Here is an 18,743-nt window from a genome sequence, read left to right as displayed (position 1 = left end):
TGGCCAAGATTAATTCCTTCTCAGTAAGAAAAGACTCTGCCGCTCTGCCGCCATCCGGTGATGTGCAATTCAGTTCCTAGTTGAGACTTATTTGTTTAGAGACTGTCATTTTCCCCTTGCTACATAAATGCATCTGCACAGCTTGAAATGCGTGGCATGTGTCTGGCGAATTCCACAGGCATCTGAAGAAGACAAACCCACATGCTACCTGGCCACCATCACGTGAATGCTGCAATTGGCACTGAATTATCATGAATAACTGTTCCCAGTTGACTGGTCCTAAGCATTTTCCATGCGAGGTGGATGCAGCTACCGGTATGAACTCATCTCGTCCGCAGATGCTGTCCCCTCAAGTCCAAATGTCCAGAACGCCAGGTCTCCCCTGACCTTTCAAGTGTACATACATACAAACCGCAACGCCTGACCATGATAATAATGATGATGCATGAAAGCAGCCAACCAGAACTCAGCGTCGCTGGCCCATGAACTGTGCCCGTAGCGCCAAGATTTGCTGCCTCTCCCCCTCCGGAAGCTGGTCGATGGTCGCTTGTGGTAACTCCATCACCATCTTGATGAGCTGATCAGTGTCCTGGCCGGGCGGAGCCGCTGCGGCAGGAGGCGCATAACCTGTCTGAGGAGGCTGTGCCATGGGCGGTGCGTAAGGTGCCGCGACTGGCGGCGTGCCGGTGTGTGCCACAGGGAAGCCGGGCATGGAAGGCGGAGGGTAGCCAACAGGGGCAGCCTGGGCGGGCGGCGGCGCGCTCGCGTCGACGACGGCGTGGATAGCCTCGGGTGAAACGAGTCCCATGAGAAGCAGCGCCTGAAAGATGGCGTAGGACAGTTGCGGTGCCGCCGTTAGCAGCTCGGTGGCCCGTGCCGGATCCGCCGTGGCCAACGACTTCATCTGCGAGAGGATGTCGAGGAGCTGGGCCGGGGGCAAGGTATGCAGCGTGCGGGAGATGGCATCGTGGAAGCTGACTCCGGGCGGTAGGTCCTTGCCCGGTGGCAGGGGGGGTAGACTTCCTACGGGAAGCGCTTGCGGTGGTGCCTGTGAGAAGCCATTCGAGTATGCTGCGGCGTTGGGCGCGTTGTTGGATCCCGACTTGTCGTCATCGTCCCCCACACGGCCCTCGGTGCTGTAGTCGACGCGGAGCTTGCGGTTCATGATCTCGTAGTCGTTGAGGTTCCGTACAGCCGAAGCTGCGCAATCTATGGTGCGGAGGTAGGGTGTCAGCAAAAGTGAAGAGGATTGTGTAGGAGGGCCAGAGTAGCCGTCACACACCTGCGTCGGGGTATTCTGCGAAGCCAAAACCCTTGGGCCTCCCGGTCTCTCTGTCGTACACGAGGCGGAAGTTGACCACGGGGCCGGCACTGCTGAAGATATCGGTGATTTGCTCCTCGGAGAGGCCTGTTTGGCGCGTCAGTTGCGGGCCGAACACTCAAGACAGGCAGAAGCTTGGATCGCGGTCTTACCGTAGGGGATGTTTCCCACAAAGACGACCCGCGAGGGGGGCTTGGAAGACATGGTGTCGGATTGTCTTTGGTGCGCCGACTTGGCTCTATAGTGGCAGGAGCTCGCAAGCGACGAGCCCTAGAGCAGGGTGAAGTGGTGGGCTGGTGTAGAAGACGATGCGATGCGCCGACGAAGCAGACTTCACGGTGGTACAAGGATGAACAATGACAGAGGGTGGGACTGAGGATCTATTCATTGACTGATGCAATCCATCCACCGTAGCAAGCCAAGTTATGTCTGCTTTGCGCTCACCTGGTCACACCCAAAGAACATGAGGTTGGATACGCTGCCAAATTCTTGGTCGCAGCTCGACGTTCGCGCCTCCGACTTTGGCGTAGCTCTTCTCCGGCAGTGTAAGAGTGCTTTTAGGCCCAGAAAATCCGCCGGAAAAAGGTTAGGCCATCCATGTCTTCCAAGCTCCCGCCCCGGCGCTCAGCTACGGCGGGACAGTAGGTAACCACTTAGGTACCTGAAAGAAACTAAGTGCCTAAGACACTACTGCGCTAAGACAGTTAGCGAGCCTCCAGCAGCTTTTGGCCCAATCAACCACCCCCTACAAGGTACCTTACCCAGGTAGCTCTGGCACAGCGAGCGCTGAACAGCGGTGCTGAAGCACGGACCCTTCTAAACCCCGGGTCTTGGCGGCCGCCAGAAAAGACGAATCATCACTTGGGAGCTCAGCAGTCAGAGAGAGCTCTGCGTCTCATACGATCCCGACGACCGTACCTCACCTTGACCCCCCCCTTGCCCGACATAGACCGCTGCCATTCAGTAACGGCGACATGTCGAACCGGTCACCCATCGAAGAGTTTGCCGAGCGCGCCCGGCGCGCCATGCAGCAGAACCGCGGCCGCGTACCCAAGTTCGGAGCCGGCGGCCCCGGCGGCGGTGGTAACCCTCTGGCCCTGGGAGCCCTCGCCGTCCTCGGTATCGGCGGCGCTGTGCTGCTGCAGAACTCGCTGTTCAACGTCGACGGTGGCCACAGAGCCATCAAGTACAGGAGGATCAGCGGTGTGAGCAAGGAGATCTACACCGAAGGTACGTCGCCTCGCCCGTGATGCTAGCTATACGCATACTCTGTACATACAGTACTCTGGACATTGGCGCTGACCGGGTCCTGCCCTCTCCAGGCACGCACTTGATGATCCCGTGGTTCGAGACCCCGATCACGTACGACGTCCGAGCGAAGCCGAGAAACGTCTCCTCCCTCACCGGAACCAAGGATCTGCAGATGGTCAACATCACATGCCGTGTTCTGTCGAGGCCCGAGGTCAACGCTCTGCCCCAGATCTACAGAACCCTGGGACAGGACTACGATGAGCGTGTCCTGCCCTCCATCGTCAACGAGGTCCTGAAGAGCGTCGTTGCCCAGTTCAACGCCAGCCAGCTGATCACACAGCGTGAGATGGTCGCCAAATTAGTACGGGAGAATCTGTCGAGAAGAGCTGCCAGGTTCAACATTCTGCTGGACGACGTGTCGCTCACGGTAAGATAGCTCATGTCTCCGGGATTCTAATGGATCCTCCAGGTTCATGGTCACTAACATGACCAATTAGCACCTTGCCTTCTCGCCGGAGTTCACGGCGGCTGTTGAGGCCAAGCAGGTTGCGCAACAGGAGGCGCAGAGGGCTGCCTTTGTCGTCGACAAGGCACGACAGGAGAAGCAGGCCATGGTTGTCAGGGCACAGGGTGAGGCTCGCTCGGCCGAGCTGATCGGAGACGCCGTCAAGAAGAGCAAGGCCTACCTTGAGCTGAAGAAGATCGAGAACGCCCGTCTCATTGCCACACAGCTCCAGGAGGCTGGCGGAAGGAACAGGCTGATGCTGGACTCGGAGGGTCTTGGCCTCAACGTCTTTGGCGACGAAATCAGCAAGAAGCCGTGAGGGACAAGCAAGGCGTCATGAGGGGGAGGAAAGCGACCATTTTCACACATCTCCACTGTATTCTAGGCATTAATCACTGTAAAATAGGGAGATCTGGGGTTGAACAGACTCTTGTCCACGAGGTGTGTAGTCAACACAATCTGATCTGAGCCAGACGATGGGCCTCTCATGGACACTTGACCGCGTGCTACATTCCCGCGTCGCCTAGAAAATCAACTGGCCCTCGAATCTTCTCCAGTTATGTACTGAAATTATTCGTCCCGAGGCACCCAGAACTGCCTCAGTGCTTTTTCTGAATCCTTTGTTGCAGTAGTACCCGTCAGCCTATCTGAATACCATCCCGGCCGGCCGCCGTCATTCAGTGCAAGGCAATTTGCGGGTCCAGCTCAGGCCGCCGATCACCCCACCATAAACCGCCCGGGCGGTTGCCTTCAGCGCCTCTCCAACCAACAGGTAAACCCAGGAACCTCGAGAACATAATCTTGCGACTTCTCTCTGCTAACCAAACCCCCATATTCCCGAGCGGTCCTCTCCAGTCGCCAGACACCCCAAACACCACAAGAAGAAGTCCCGTCACCAACCGCCAACATGCTCATCAAGTAAGCCCCTCCAACCCCGCCGTTCCATGTCCCTCGAGACGCCGGATCGCAACGCCACGGCGCCGCAAGACGCATGTGACTGACGGTGACTTGACAGAGTCCGTACCCTCACCGGCAAGGAGATCGAGCTGGACATCGAGCCCGAATACAAGGTATGCCGTCCCACGACCCCGCCGCCGTCCTGCCGCGGATGGCGCATACCATGTCATCACCAAGCCCATCCCGTCCGCCCGTCCCCCTAGACCACGCCCATTCGACCCGGAAAGGAGGAATCTTGCTGACACAAGGCGTCTACAGGTCGCGCAGATCAAGGAGAAGGTCGAGGAGAAGGAGGGCATCCCGCCCGTCCAGCAGCGTCTGATCTACGGGGGCAAGCAGATGTATGTGGACTTAACCCGAACCCAGGCCCGGCACCCCGAGCCACGAAGGGCCCCGATACGATGAGTTCTTGGAGCAATATCGTACTGACATTGTATGGCGCAACAGGGTTGACGACAAGACGGCAACCGAGTACCAACTGGAGGGCGGTGCCACGCTGCATTTGGTCTTGGCTCTCCGTGGCGGCCAATGAGACACACGCCGCAACCAAGATCTTTTGAACCCGTCTATACGATCATGACATGGGGATAGATGGTACAGGAAGGGCAACTAAGGGATGGATATGAGGCTCGCTCATCTGTCAAGGGGAAGGGATAGATCCCGGTCATGAGCTACTTCCTCGGGGGCAGGCAGGATTTCATGAGAAGCAGAGTGACCAGAGGGAGGTGGAGTGAGCGGCCGGCACGGCGTTGATTCATTCGGGCCCTCGTGGGAGCCCAGCAGAGTCGAGATGGTTTCACAGCGATGTCTTCTGGCGACCAACCCATCTTCTTTTTCCCCTTCTGGCGCGCTTCTTCTCCCCTCCAGGCTGTGCTGTTCCGTACATAGCGTTTACTCTGCAGTCCGACGCATAATAGAAGACCCCCATGATATACGACAAGATCAGTCTAGTGGAAAGACTCTCTGAGAAGAGGCTGTCATGAGCAGCGTGTTAGCTGTTACCGTGATGCCTAGTTCGATGATGTATATCGCTCGTGGCAAGATGGGAGGATTTGGCGAATGCTCGCTAATTATTGTTCTCCTATAATGGCTCCGAGACGTTCTCTTTGACCAAAGGATCAGGCATAGTATTTGCATCTCTCTGAATGTGTAAGGGTTGACTATGGCCGTGGCAGATCATCATATGGAAACTATCATCCACCGTGCTTGCGGGATCGCCTCTGGGACCGTCTATAGTAAACCCGAGGCCAGCAATGGGTCTCCATCTGATCTCGCGTCACTCGGTCCCAGTACATCCTAGGTATCAGCCATAGCCTTTCCAGCTATCAATGCATCGTCGCCGTTGCCCTGGTAGCTTATGGCCCAACAGGCAATGACTTTTCCAACAGCAACACAGCAACATAGTTCAATGGCTTAATGGTAACATGCTAACCCGATTCCTTCATTAGGCTTTTCCAGATACAGAAAGAGAACTGCCGTGTGACCTCGGTCACCGGCCTGGCCCGTTGTGGCAAAAGAACAGAACAGAACAGAACGATGCCTTAGGACAAGACTCAGATGAGTACGTCATGGGTCGTGGTGCCGGAATGGTAAGTAAAGTCTCAAAATCCCCTTGTTATTCCCCCATACTCTCGCTGCTGTACCGTGTTGTTGCTGCTGCTGTTCCCCGTGATCTTCTTCTGTTCTGCTAATGTTCATTTGAACGCGGCATCATTTTCCTGTGATTTCAATTTTTTTTTTTTTCTTTTGCCCCTATCCCGCCTTGTCCCGGACCTATTTTGTCTGGTACCGTTCAGATCACCTAGGGATCTCTTTTTCACTTAACTGAAACTGGGATTAGTAATTTTCTTCCCCCCTCTTATACTGCAACAGACTTGGGCGTATGAGAATTAATGCAATAGGAGACGCGAATGCTCTTTACGAAGACCGACATGTGCAAGTATGAACGTGCTTGACAGGCAGGCAATACATCATAGTGAATAGGCAGCTCGATGCTGGGACGAACAATTTTCAGATGGGTATCAGCATGATTTGATTTATGTGCTTGACTATCTACGTATCTGTGCAGCCCTCAATGCAATCAAAACAACCACAGAGCCAGAATCATAAGCAGCTCCAGTGCCTCAAGGCACAAATTATCAACCGATGACCGCTGTAATGGAATGGATCCCTTCTTAGAACGCCGTCTTACTCCTAGATTGTCCATTTCCAGCATTGTGCTTTCTTGATCTTACATGTGCTCTTCCGACTCCCTCACAGCACCTCCGTGCTATCAAAAAAAAAAAAAAAAAAAAGGTGCTTCGCATGGGCATCTCTGCAGCTGATGTATGCCCAACCAAATCAACGACGCTGCACCTTGGATTTGGGCTTCATGAAGACGTCCACCGGTTTTCGCTTCACCGGCATCCTGGGCTTGAGCTCAGGACTTCCCGAGGGGCCGTTCGTCGAGGCCGATGGCTTCGGGGGGCTCGTGGGCGCAAGCGGCGGCGAGGCTGATGCCGCTAATGGTCGCGCTGTAGATGCCGCCTTTGGCTTGGGGGGTGATCCATGTGTGGCCGGTGAGAGGCCTGGCGTAGAACGAGCTGGGGTGCTTGAGCTGGGTCCTGATCTCTGGACTGTAGTTGCCGAAGGCTTGAAGGCATTCGATAGAAGTCCTTTCTTCTTTCCAGGCAGCGCAGCTGGTCTGTGAGTCTGAGCCGAAGTGGAACTTGATCTGGCTGGAGAAGGTCTTGCCGGCTCGTCGTCCTCGAACTGGTCCTCCAGGTCGTCAACGTTCAGCCTGCCTCCGGTGTAGCCACCGAAGACGTCGTCCGCATCCTCATCCTCGAGATCCGAATCGTCGATGATGCTCGATGTCTTACCTTGAGCCTTCAACTTGCGCAATCGAGCCTCCCTCTCCTCCATGACTTGGGTGCGGAACTCATCTTCCCTGCTGTAGGTTGCAACGGGCTGGGCTTTGACTTCCGGATTCTTCTTGATCTGTTGCTCGTGTACCATGCCCTTCGGTGCCTGCTTGATCTGGCCCTGACGCACGATGAGGGCGCCGTTGGGGGTCATGAGCTTGTTGCGAGCGCGGATCTCGGCAGCCTCCCGCTTGACTCTTCGCATGACACTCGCTGCAGTGTTCGTCTTGGTTCTCGAGCCTCCCGTGAATCGTAGCTCTCCGGTGTCGTTGGAGCCTCCCCTTCGACCACTGGTCGACTTCTTTGCGTCACCTCTCATGTCCTTGGGCGGCTTAGGCAGTCTGCTCTGGGCGAATGATTGGACAGCGCTGGTGTTGGCCTGCTTCTGGCGCTGAATGCCCGCGAATGCATTCTTCAATTTCGCCTCGGCCTCAGCCTTTTGCTCGGCATCCATCCGGGCATATCTGGCGTACACCTTGTGCCATGATGCGGGATTGCGAGGCTCGAATTGGTTCTGATTGTGAAGGACCGGAAACTTGCGCTCTATGAGGCGAATCCAGCATTCGGCGTCGTCGACCTCGATGTGGGGTGAAGCTTCCTCGATGGCGCGCAGCTGAGCTGCTGAGTCGATCTTGAGGAGAATGGGGCGGACGATCGTGTACGGTAGGCTGCCAATATCTGTGATTTCTTTGCGAGAGTTAGGCGTGTTCAACAGGGCCAGTGATTCATATGGACAGGAGCGTGCTTGGTCCATGACTGAGATTCGCGATGTGGGCAGGCGCGAACTACGCAGACCAGATTTGTAAAGAAGTGTGGAACGGAAGTATGGGTGGAAATCAATACTCGAAGGTTCGACAAACAGGAATTTGGGCCAGGGGCATCGTCTTGAGTTGGGTGGGAAAGCGGGAGCTGGTCGTTGCTTGCATTGCCATACCTTTGACATTCTTCATACACACAGCGGTGCAAAGTTCAGCCAATGTTTTGACGCCCATCGTGACGGCAAATGGCTGCTAGCGAGAGCAATCCAAAATTGCGATGTGGGAAACGGAAGGTCCAAGAAAAAAGAATTGCGTGTCGCGAAAACTGTTGTCGTCGTAGCTCAGCGCATATCTGTTACCCGGGCGATGCTCGGCTGACTGAGGACACGGGGAACGGTAGGTGATCGGTAGGGCGGCCCGAATGTTCGAAGCGCAAGCGGGTGTGGGTGCGCGAACTCATCAACAATACACAAGAATAGCTCGAAAGGACATGCTGGGACGTTTCGTTGTTGTACATGCTTCGGAGGATACAAAGGGATGGGTCGAGTGTAAGTTGACGTTTCCCCAAGATCGTCGAGGCTGAGCTGGTGGGGGGTGAGCCACTTTTAGCCGCCTTTTAAGTTAACTTCTTCCTTGTTGCCAGGCTGAGCAGCCTCGCAGCGCTCATTTATTTTTAGTTGGTGATACGAGGGTGCAGACTTTCTGTAAAGGCAGAACTCCGTTATTACATTTTCTTTACGTGAAACCTTGTCCTATGTACTCGACTACATACATAAGATATAATACCTGGTAGAAATGCTGACATCAAGTCGTTTGCACTCCCTCCCCAACTCCACAGCTGCAGAATTCAGCTTGAAGCAAAGCAAAACAATGTTGAAGATAATTGATAAATAAGAACGACATCTTTAACAATTTAAACTAGGATATTGTCGGTTTCAAGTGGTCAAAGATTTGTATTACTAAACAAGGCCATATGCCTCGTATCGCTACAGTTGGTAGAACCTATCCATGATCTACCGAGACAACTCGAAACCAGGCTCGCCAACGCAAAGCCATAAATAATTGAGAACAACATAACCTCCGCATTTTGGTTGCCAGTATACCCGAAAACAGTGGTATCTCCCTGTCTTCCTGAACTCCTTCAACGCCGCCGGGCCGTGTCCCTGGAAATGTCGCAATGAGGCGCGCAAATAATTTGTACATGAGGCATCAGCTCATCTCGCATCTAACAACCCAATAATACACCAGCATGGGAATCATTACGCCGCCGCCGCAACAGCACGCGATGACCCCGCAATGGCAGGTTCTGGTTGTGTTGCTTGCTCGTCCTGGTGTGCGATTTCGCCGCCAGCTTCGCGCTCTGCCCATGCTCCCCAGAGACCACGCTTGCCACGAACGCGAATCGACCCACCAAGGCTGCCCTCCTTCTGCTCCACCTTGATTGCATCCTTTGTCGCGAGCACGAGGCACTCAAAGAACATCTTTGTCGCGTCTGCCTTGGTCGTGCGCTTCTCCGGCAGAAGCTCCTGGAAGACGACTGATGTCTTCTTGCGCTTCTCCTCACTGGTGGCAGCCTCGGCTCCGAAAAGATCCCGCAGAACGTGGACTGCATGCTTTGTCCCTAGCGATACAGGACCACTGTCCTCGGGGTGGACTAGTGGCACCGTGGTATCGTCGAACGCAGGCATCGGGCTGCCTTCACGCGCGTGATGATCGTCGTCATCCTGCAGCATCATTCCCTCGTCACCAGGGATCTGGATGATGGTTCCGTCAGCCGCCACGCTCTGTTCGCCGAGGCCGCCGCCGATTTGCAGGGCTGTCTCGTCATCTCCCAGTTCCAGACGCGGGGACTTGGACGCGCCCTGTTCATCTTCGCTGCCCATGTCAGCGACACCACTGTCCCGCTTCCGTTTCAAGTCGTTACTTGGTCGGATAGATTCAATGGAGAGCAGGCCTCTGAGTTCTGGCGCCCAGGCCTTGCTACGGTTGTCGCCCATGATATTCGACACAAAGCTGCCGCTGTGCTTCAATTCCAAGAGAGCCAGGAAGTAAGGGTCTCTGGAGATAAAAGTCGGTGCCTTTAGAATGTTGGAGCGGTCTTGTTGCTGCTCCTTGATGTGGGCGCTGGTAAGCTGGGTCGCAGCGTCGAGGGCAAAAACCTTGCGCTTGGACTTGGACTTCCTCTGCGGCAGAGGCTCGGGCTCCTCTGGTTCTTGACCGGGTTCGTAGATGCTTGTGTTGTTGAGCCTCGTCCACTCCTCTACATCTCTGGCTGTGTTCTCGTCAATGTCAGAGAGGGGAGACTCCGAGATGCGGGCGCGGTTAAGTGGCGCAGCACCGCCGATTTCAGGCATAGCTGACTGATCACCAAGGTTGAACTGGAGATCGTCATCCATGTGGATATCCCCATCGGCGTCGGCGATCTGGATACCGTCGTTTCCAAAGTCGAAGTTGGTGGTTTCGTCGCCGGCAACGCCCTTGGCAGGCACTGCCCCATCATACTCGCTGAGAAGGTCATCCTCTACCGGGCGGGCAGTAGGGGCGTCTCGACCCATTTCGATGCTCTTGTCGAAAGCTCTGGGGCGCTCGTCGATATCCATACCAAAGTCGAGCTCGAGCTCCAAGTCCTCGTTGTCCTCAATGGCGAGAACGTCCTGGCCCAGGTTATCGTCGTGCAAGAACTGGCTGTTGTTGAAGTCCTCTTGCAAGTTGATCTCGCGGTTACTCGGGCGTCCCCTGCTGCGACCCTGTGACTGGCTGGGTGTAGCATCGACGTCCATCTGCGCAAGTAGCCAGTCGGCGTCAGGGGGCGGTAAAATGTTAAGGTTGTCAGCAGGTGTGATTCGGTCAGGAAGCGTCAGCGCTTCTCGGTTGGGGAGAGCAAAGTTCTCGGGGATATCATTGTTTCCGGTCGAGCGGAAGGCCTGGGATCAAGTCAGCATGTGCGCGCGTGTCAAGGAGAATCCACAATCACGAACCATCTTGATCTTGAGAAGAGCTTCATTGCAGTCATCGAGCAGATAGCGTGCTTTGCGGCTGTAGATTCTGACGACACCCAGCAGCAGTTGACCGCTCAGTCTGAGGGCCATGGGAGCTTGGTTGGGGGTGATGATTGCTTCGACACTGTCCTGCAGGTTGGACTGCAAGATGTGGTTCTTGGAGAGCTTACGCTCCAGGTTGGCCGACAGCCAGACACGGGCCAGAGGCCCGGTCTTCTGCAGCAGGGCCTCGGAGTAGAACATGTCGGAGGCGACGACAAGCGACGACAGGAGAGGTCAAGAGACAGCAGCGAGGCGTTGGCAGGATGCAGGGTGCAGGATACAATAAGCTATAGCATGAAAGGCGATGATAGCGATGCCGTCATGTGTCTGGGCCTACGCGTCGAGCAGAGGGGTGCTGGCGGGTGGGTTAAGAGGGCAGCCAGGTAAACAAGCTTGGTCGTGGGAGCGCGTTGGGGTCCCTGTTTAGCCAGATCGCGTAGCGGGAGGCGGTGCGGGCGTGGGCGTGCTGGGTGCACCGTCTTAAAAAAAAGCGCACGCACGGCCGGAGGGTTGCAAAAGCGATGCTGTCGCGCACGCGATGTCGGGGCGAAGGCAAATGCGACAGCAATTCCGTCGATGATGATTTGGGGGGGAGTGCTGGCGGTGGTGAGGTGTGAGGTGGGAAGAGGATGGGATGGGCAGTTATTAGGTGCAAACAGGCGGAGGGGGGCGGGAGGGAGGTAGAGAGCGAGAGATTGCGTCGGTGGTCAGAGGCAGCAGAGGACTTGGACTGACTGGACTGGATCCGGTTGCTGGGAGAGCGCGAGCGGGCGGCGGGCCCAGTCCGCTGCAAAATCGACAGCGCGGGCATGGGCCCAAACCTGCGAAAATCAAGTGGCTGGGACCCTCTCTGGACACAAGCCACAGGCAATGCAGCGTGCTGATTGGTCCAGGGCAGCGGCCGGTGGGTTGCCCCTAGCTCCATGCCACACCTCCGACGTCCGTTTCGAGTAAGCTGCTGGCTGCTGTGCCAGTAAATCGAAGGCTGGGTGAGCCGCTTTCAACTCTCATTTCTGACAGGCATCAAATCGAAACACTGGGAGCCATCTCTGCTCACATGGGTCTCAACCTGCCTTGATCTGGGCCAATGCGCATATCCAAGCAACGCATACGGGAAGTAGATGCACCTCGACTCACTTTCCGCATCTTTGCACACAGTCAATGGATACGGCAGCAATATTAGATCTAACAACCCCCGGTACACTCTTGACATGCTGTACTATGTCTCGCATCTTGATCCGTCCAAAGTGGGTGTTCCTGACAGTTAAGCTGTTGTCAATATAGCCCGATTTTCGCAGATCATGTAACATGTTTGCGCTCCATGTTTATGAGAGTCAAACTAAATTGAACTCTACCCTCCAGAGAGACCATCCAGATCACACTAGCGGTACAGTACTGCCACGCCGTACTTGCAGGACAAGCAGACAATGAGAGTAAACTACCCATCCCCCTTGTGCGACGTAGGTTGGCAAATGTGGAAATGCAATCATTGTTTGCGTCTCCCCCAAGGCTTGAGCGGTACTGCGGCCATTGCAATCGTAAGTGGCGCTCAGTCTGTCTTATGTGTCGCCAGGCGACCATGACCTCGGACCATGTACCTAGGTCACTTAGGTCCCGAGTCTCTGGCAGCTTGAATCTGGTGTCGGGTCTCCAGCCTGGAACTGTCTTCTGCTGCTCGAAATGTCAGGGGTTGCGCCCGGGGACAGGGGCTGACGACGCCTATTCGCCAGCAGGTGTCCACCAAAGGTTGCGGCTCCCGAGCCAGTGCCACGCCTGCAAGCCGGGGGGCCTAGCGTGCTTTTTCGAGCCATCCGCCGCTAAAAATCCAGCATGCACCGCTAATCGAAGTTACACGTCTCCCAATGCGCATCTGGCCCCAGAACGACGGCCAAGGCCAAGCCCTGAGCATACCACGATAATGTCCCTGCGAGCTTTGTAGAGCGTGTATTGACTTGTATTCTACACTTCCTTTCCTCCTTCACAGACACTCGCCCGCCCTTCGCCGTGTTCCCTCACCGGTTGGCACCCTGATGCAGCATTGCGCAACGACGTCACGGTTCTCCATCTCCGGTCCAAGATGCCCTCTTGGCCGTGGGCCGATCGCCAGGGAGGCGACGTACCGCTTCTTCCCGTCACAGTGCCTAGCTTCAATGGCATAGAGCAGGACCATGACTTTGACGATGCCGACTCGGGGAGATCGAGGAGCAGGACTTCGCGCCCTAGGCATGTTCGAACGACGTCTGCCCAGTCCAGGGTAAGCTACCTGAACCGTTGGCGCTGGCCTCACCGGGTCGTCCTGTGCGGTTAGTGGGGAGGAAGTTGTATATTTGCTTGCTGACTTGAAATGTGTACAGGGCGTGGCAGACCAGTACTCTTTGATGACCCCAGCGGAAGCCGCTTCGCGACTCCAAACCTCCTATACCCACGGCTTGACGGCCAGCGAGGCGCTCTCCAGACTACGCGATTTCGGTCCCAACGAGATACCACACGAAGATCCAGAACCGCTTTGGCTGCGTTTTATCAAACAGTTTCAAGAGCCTCTGATCATCCTCTTGCTCGCCTCGGCGTTGGCATCCGTTGTCGTCGGCAATGTGGACGATGCTGTCAGCATCACAGTGGCTGTTACAATAGTCGTTGCTGTTGGTTTTATACAAGAATACCGCTCCGAGAAGTCGATCGAAGCGTTGAATCATCTGGTGCCCAACCATGCCCATCTGGTGAGAGCCCAGTCTTCGAAGACCACGTCCGGCTCCAAGACGCCAACCTGGCCTCCGAATACAAACGGCCAGGGCCGCGCGGAATCAACGAGCGGCTCTGAAACACCAGATGAAGACATGATGGAGGCTACATCCTCCAAAGTCATGGCAGCGCAGTTGGTCCCAGGCGATCTGGTCCTTTTCACTACTGGCGACCGCATCCCTGCCGATATTCGGGTCACCAAGGCTTCAGACTTGACCATCGATGAGTCCAATCTCACCGGGGAGAACGAGCCTGTCAAAGTGACAGCCGCGTCGCGGTCCCGAAACTTCGAAACTGGTCTGCACTTACCCAGTCCTTCTGCGCTGTCTCCTAACACGTATAATGGTGCGTCAAGGGATGATGCGGCGCAACCAACAGGAAGCAATATTGCGTATATGGGTACCTTGGTAAGATCTGGACACGGTCAAGGTATTGTCTTTGCGACAGGTGGCGATACCCAATTTGGCACCATTGCAGCAAGCGTCTCCGGCACTGAGAGCCCGCGCTCTCCGCTCCAGCTCTCCATGGATGAGCTAGGCTCACAATTAAGCAAGATCTCATTTGTGATCATTGGCCTGATCTCGGTGGTCGGCTGGCTTTCAGGAAAGAAACTGCTGGAGATCTTCACTATATCGATCTCTCTAGCTGTCGCTGCGATTCCTGAGGGTTTGCCCATCATCGTTACTGTCACTCTCGCGCTGGGTGTTCATCGGATGGCCAAGTATAACGCCATCGTCAGGAAGATGCCTAGCGTAGAAACACTAGGCTCGGTCAATGTGGTTTGCTCGGACAAGACGGGTACTCTGACCATGAACCATATGACGACTGCGAGACTGTGGCATTTCGGAGCAAAGACTGTGGTGGATGTGGAAACAGAAGATTTCGTGGAGAAGACGCCGAACGTTGCCACTCTACAAATCCTCCGTATTGGCAACATAGCCAATAATGGGCGCCTTTCTCACAATCATGCCGAAGGCGCTGCACGTACGGTTTTGTCGGATAACCAGAACAAAGACTTCACGACTCACTCGAGATGGGTTGGACAGCCGACAGATGTAGCCATGCTTGATATGTTGGACAAGTTCAAGGAGCACGACGTTAGAGACTCGATTGGGCCACGCACAGCAGAAACACCGTTCAGCTCCGAGAGGAAATGGATGGGTGTTGTGATCGGCGCAAGTTCTGGGAACAATGACAAGGAGTTCGCATACATGAAGGGGTCCATTGACAAAGTCCTCGATGCTTGCGACACTTATCTCACAGAAGACGGGCGGGAGATTGTGTTGGACACTGCCCGCCGGCAAGAGGCCCACAGTGCAGCAGAGAAGATGGCCGAACGAGGACTGAGGATCATTGCCTTTGCAAGTGGGCCAGTCGCAAAACATGCCAGGAACAGGACTGGACTGAATCCGACTTCACGGAGTAATACCCCAGGCGGCCGGGATGGCAGCGAAAGTCCCGGACTACCCAGCGACGAGAACTCTTTCAGGGGGCTTACATTTGCCGGGCTGGTAGGCATGAGTGATCCCCCAAGACCTGGCGTGGCGCGCTCTATACGGCGTCTGATGCGCGGAGGCGTCAAGGTCATCATGATCACTGGCGATTCCGACACGACCGCCGTCGCTATTGGAAACCAACTCGGAATGCAGATCGCCAAGCCACGAGAACACTCAGCAAATCAAGTTGCGGTCAAGCCTGTACTCAAAGGAGAGGAAGTCGATGCCATGACGGAGGACGAGCTTGCCGCCGCTATGCAGACGACCACCATATTTGCTCGGACGAACCCTGACCACAAGCTGAAGATCATTCGTGCACTCCAGTCCCGGGGTGATATTGTCGCCATGACCGGCGACGGCGTCAACGACGCGCCGGCTTTGAAGAAGGCCGACATTGGTATTTCTATGGGACTGCACGGCACGGACGTCGCCAAGGAGGCCTCGGACATGATCCTCACAGACGACGATTTCTCTACAATTCTACACGCCATTGAGCAGGGCAAGGGCATATTCAGCAACATCCAGAACTTTATTACTTTCCAACTGAGCACTAGTGTGGCTAGTCTCGCATTGGTCTTTATTTGTACCTGCATGGGGTTTAAGACACCATTGAACGCCATGCAGATCCTCTGGATTAGTAAGTCGCCATCCTGAACTTTTGTCTGTTACCCTGACTAACTCTGCCAGATATCATCATGGATGGCCCTCCTGCCCAGTCTCTTGGAGTCGAGAAAGTCGATAAGGACGTCATGTCTCGCCCGCCTCGCTCCCGTAGCGAACCCGTCCTGACTCGCACTTTGCTGAGCCGTGTCTTGACGCAGGCTTTCATCGTGATGGCCGGCACTATGTTTGTCTACACTCGCGAAATGATGGCTGACGGCGAGGTCACACGCCGCGACACCACCATGACGTTCACCTGCTTCGTGCTATTCGACATGTTCAACGCCTTGACGTGCCGGTCTGAGAGCAAGTCCATTGTGCGGGGCGAGGTTGGCCTGTTCTCGAATTCGCTCTTCAACTGGGCGGTGGCCCTGAGCTTGGCCGGCCAGCTGCTGGTCATCTACTTCCCCTGGCTGCAAGAGGTGTTCCAGACAGAAGCGCTGTCATTCAAGGACCTCTTCTGGCTCGTCTTCATGTGCAGCTCTGTATTTTGGGCGGACGAGGCGCGCAAGTGGTATAAATATGGCCGCAGGAAGCTGGGCGGCTATAGTCAGGCTGTGTAGATAATGGGGCATAAAAGGGTCGGTAATAAGACATTCCCTTACGAAGCTTGGCTACCATGGATGGTAGTGTACACTACTTTACGACCGCAAATATTCATAGAGGACGCATAGGTTGCATATAGCGACAGGCCGTCCAATTAATGATTGCATATGTCAAAAGCTGTGTTTACACCACAGGACGCCTATTTTGTTCCGCAAACGACACGAACGATGGTCGCTTGGAAATATAGCTACAAGCCTCACATTGGCAGATAACATCTCGGGGTGGTAGCTGAAGAGACAGCACCACTCGTCGACACGAACTGCCACGACCCTGGAAATTGCTACCGTCATCGTATCAGTTAGTAGCCGAACTGGTTTTCGAACAGCGCCCTGTGAATCTATCCTCTGTTGCCCTTACTTCGCCTTCATCAGCCTCTGCCGCACCTGGTTCCGGTGCTTCATCCACAACATCAAATCGCTCTCGTCCCCATACGACGTCCAGTCCCCGCCACGCCTGAAGCCCCGGGTACCGCGTACCCTCGGCTTCCACGTCTTCCTCCTCACCATCGCCCCGTCTTTCCACGTCTTGCCACCATCCCGCCTCACGCGCATCTTGCGCGCGATGTCGAAGACGGCCTCGATGTCCTCCACGACGTACATCAGGTCGGCCAGCTCGCGGGCCAGCCAGGCATCCGCGCGCGCCAGGAGGCCGAACCGCCACTCGGCCACGAACCCGAGCACGGTGTAGAGGGCGAGCTCGGCGATCAGCGTCGAGTGCGCCTGCAGGTGCGCGTGCTCGCTGCGGCACATGTCGGCCGCGCCCAGGGCGAAGGCCAGCGCGGCACCGAGGACGCAGCGGCGGAGGTGGGAGATGCGCTCGTGGTAGTACGCGGATAGGAGGTCTAGTATGGGCCAGCATAGGACGGTGCGTGCTGCTGGAATGGGGACGGCGAGGGGGCACATAATGGATAGGTTGAGTTGTTGCCTTGTCCCTTTAGTCGGGGCTTGCGTTGGGGATTTTCCACATTGTAAACCGGATAACTGATCTTCGTAGTAAGAGATTCTTGGGAACATGAATTATTAGTGTGTGCGGCGGACCAAGTTGCGAGAAGCAACTCATGCGCTGTCCTGATGGCAACCAAGTCTTTAGTCGCACTTTCTCTGGTGCAGCGAACCAGCAAAGGGGGGAATGCGAGCACAAGAAATCAGATTCCTAGGTTGCTTATGTGTTGAGAAGGATTAAGTCAGAATCTCGAAATGGACTCTACTGTCCATCATATTTAGGGTTTTGGCCTTGGTGTCTGAATGCTTTTGAGCTATATAAAAGCTGAAGTCTTCCAGGGCGATGATGAGGTCTCCGCTGATGACGCGACTTGATCACACAATATTGAATATGGATGCTTCATCGAGTTGCGCATTCATATATCACTTTTTTCGAGCATTGCTTCTCGAAGCTTGCTTCCCATTCTATGTAATAAGCAACACAGTTCTGTCTTGACCTGGTTTCACTCCTCCAAAATCCCATCCTCATATTGCACTCCTTCTACTTGTCTACGATGTTTTAATGTGTCTTGTAATTAGTCCGGTAGCAAAATGAAAGATAGCAGTTGAAGGCTTTCATGTGCCTCCTCCTTGACCGTAGGAAGTAGCAGCAGCGTTGACGGCATCACGTCGTCCAGAATGGACCGCGCTCATGAGCATGGAGAGGACCGAACCCTCATCTGCAAGCGAATCCATAAGTTTCAAGATCGCAACCTCACATTCTGCCTTCTTCTCGATCGCCTTGGAAAGCTGATCCAGCTGCTTCGACAAGATTTCAGAACTGTGAACGAAGTCATTAGTTTCGCTCCCCTTGGCACTTGAGTACAGCGAGGGTGCTGGCAACAGGATACGATCACGATAACGCCATGGTCTGAAGGCAATACTTCACAGCACCCAGACATACCGCTTGGCTGACTCAGTCTCGTAGTGCTTTGCGACGCGTGCCCTCAGATCAGTGATACCCTGCATGTAGTCTTGCTCGATTTGCTTTCGTATCTCAGCACGCCTGGTTCTGATTTTCCCCTGAAGTCGATGGTACGCATCAGTATTTAGACAGACAAAAGAAATGAAGACTGGCGTCTGATCACCATACGTGTTTGGCCAAGATGGCGGCCATCACTGCCGATTCTCTGGATTGCGAGGCCTGGTTATCGGTATCCGAGTCCGTGTTTCCTTCAGGAGTGGGTGCCTTCTTGCGAGGCATGGTTACGCCCAGGTGGCAATGGCTGGCGATCAAGAAGGAGAAAAATGATGGTGAAGGATCGGTCAGATGCTTTTGGGTTCTCGCCTGAAGGCGGCCAATGTGTCCATACAATTGTGTCAACACCGAACCTGCAACAACATTTGACCGTATGGATGTGGTAGATGTAAGTAGGGTCCATTGAGGCTCCCACTCACTCACAACGCAGCAGCACAAAAAGTGGGACCATTGGTTAGGGGCACCCGGGGCGTGCTTGCCAAGTCTGGGTCCAGCGCTTATCAGCCGCTTATCGGCCAAAAATTTTGGAAATGCAGCAGCGGTCTGG

At 55.0% G+C, this 18,743-nt stretch overlaps 8 protein-coding genes across 8 annotated transcripts; 3 read left to right on the top strand and 5 right to left on the bottom strand.

The window, feature by feature from the left end:
- Nucleotides 1-466: 466 nt before the first annotated feature.
- JN550_008240 (uncharacterized protein) lies at nt 467-1,525 on the bottom strand (the record flags this gene model as incomplete). The annotated part of the gene is made up of 3 exons (XM_049320180.1): nt 467-1,209; nt 1,283-1,408; nt 1,474-1,525. The coding sequence occupies 3 exons, from the start codon at nt 1,523-1,525 to the stop codon at nt 467-469; spliced, it is 921 nt and encodes a 306-aa protein (XP_049169753.1).
- Nucleotides 1,526-2,295: 770 nt separating this feature from the next.
- JN550_008239 (uncharacterized protein) lies at nt 2,296-3,396 on the top strand (the record flags this gene model as incomplete). Its single annotated transcript, XM_049320179.1, has 3 exons — nt 2,296-2,551; nt 2,644-2,999; nt 3,070-3,396. 3 exons carry the CDS (start codon nt 2,296-2,298, stop codon nt 3,394-3,396), a joined length of 939 nt encoding a protein of 312 aa, XP_049169752.1.
- Nucleotides 3,397-3,984: 588 nt separating this feature from the next.
- On the top strand, nt 3,985-4,566 carry JN550_008238 (uncharacterized protein; the record flags this gene model as incomplete). The annotated part of the gene is made up of 4 exons (XM_049320178.1): nt 3,985-3,995; nt 4,093-4,147; nt 4,293-4,375; nt 4,482-4,566. 4 exons carry the CDS (start codon nt 3,985-3,987, stop codon nt 4,564-4,566), a joined length of 234 nt encoding a protein of 77 aa, XP_049169751.1.
- A 1,808-nt stretch (nt 4,567-6,374) lies between these two features.
- JN550_008237 (uncharacterized protein) lies at nt 6,375-7,691 on the bottom strand (the record flags this gene model as incomplete). The annotated part of the gene is made up of 1 exon (XM_049320176.1): nt 6,375-7,691. One exon carries the CDS (start codon nt 7,689-7,691, stop codon nt 6,375-6,377), a length of 1,317 nt encoding a protein of 438 aa, XP_049169750.1.
- A 1,263-nt stretch (nt 7,692-8,954) lies between these two features.
- Nucleotides 8,955-10,937, bottom strand: JN550_008236 (uncharacterized protein; the record flags this gene model as incomplete). Its single annotated transcript, XM_049320175.1, has 2 exons — nt 8,955-10,619; nt 10,674-10,937. The coding sequence occupies 2 exons, from the start codon at nt 10,935-10,937 to the stop codon at nt 8,955-8,957; spliced, it is 1,929 nt and encodes a 642-aa protein (XP_049169749.1).
- A 1,876-nt stretch (nt 10,938-12,813) lies between these two features.
- JN550_008235 (uncharacterized protein) lies at nt 12,814-16,194 on the top strand (the record flags this gene model as incomplete). The annotated part of the gene is made up of 3 exons (XM_049320174.1): nt 12,814-12,990; nt 13,091-15,608; nt 15,659-16,194. 3 exons carry the CDS (start codon nt 12,814-12,816, stop codon nt 16,192-16,194), a joined length of 3,231 nt encoding a protein of 1,076 aa, XP_049169748.1.
- Nucleotides 16,195-16,590: 396 nt separating this feature from the next.
- Nucleotides 16,591-17,139, bottom strand: JN550_008234 (uncharacterized protein; the record flags this gene model as incomplete). Its single annotated transcript, XM_049320173.1, has 1 exon — nt 16,591-17,139. One exon carries the CDS (start codon nt 17,137-17,139, stop codon nt 16,591-16,593), a length of 549 nt encoding a protein of 182 aa, XP_049169747.1.
- Nucleotides 17,140-17,793: 654 nt separating this feature from the next.
- JN550_008233 (uncharacterized protein) lies at nt 17,794-18,421 on the bottom strand (the record flags this gene model as incomplete). The annotated part of the gene is made up of 3 exons (XM_049320172.1): nt 17,794-17,998; nt 18,122-18,240; nt 18,311-18,421. The coding sequence occupies 3 exons, from the start codon at nt 18,419-18,421 to the stop codon at nt 17,794-17,796; spliced, it is 435 nt and encodes a 144-aa protein (XP_049169746.1).
- Between the last annotated feature and the right edge of the window lie 322 nt (nt 18,422-18,743).

Source organism: Neoarthrinium moseri (genome assembly GCF_022829205.1).
Source record: "Neoarthrinium moseri strain CBS 164.80 chromosome Unknown scaffold34_Wmoseri_CBS_16480, whole genome shotgun sequence".
In the NCBI taxonomy this organism is placed as follows: Eukaryota; Fungi; Ascomycota; class Sordariomycetes; order Amphisphaeriales; family Apiosporaceae; genus Neoarthrinium; species Neoarthrinium moseri.
This window is presented reverse-complemented; position numbering and strand designations above follow the sequence as displayed.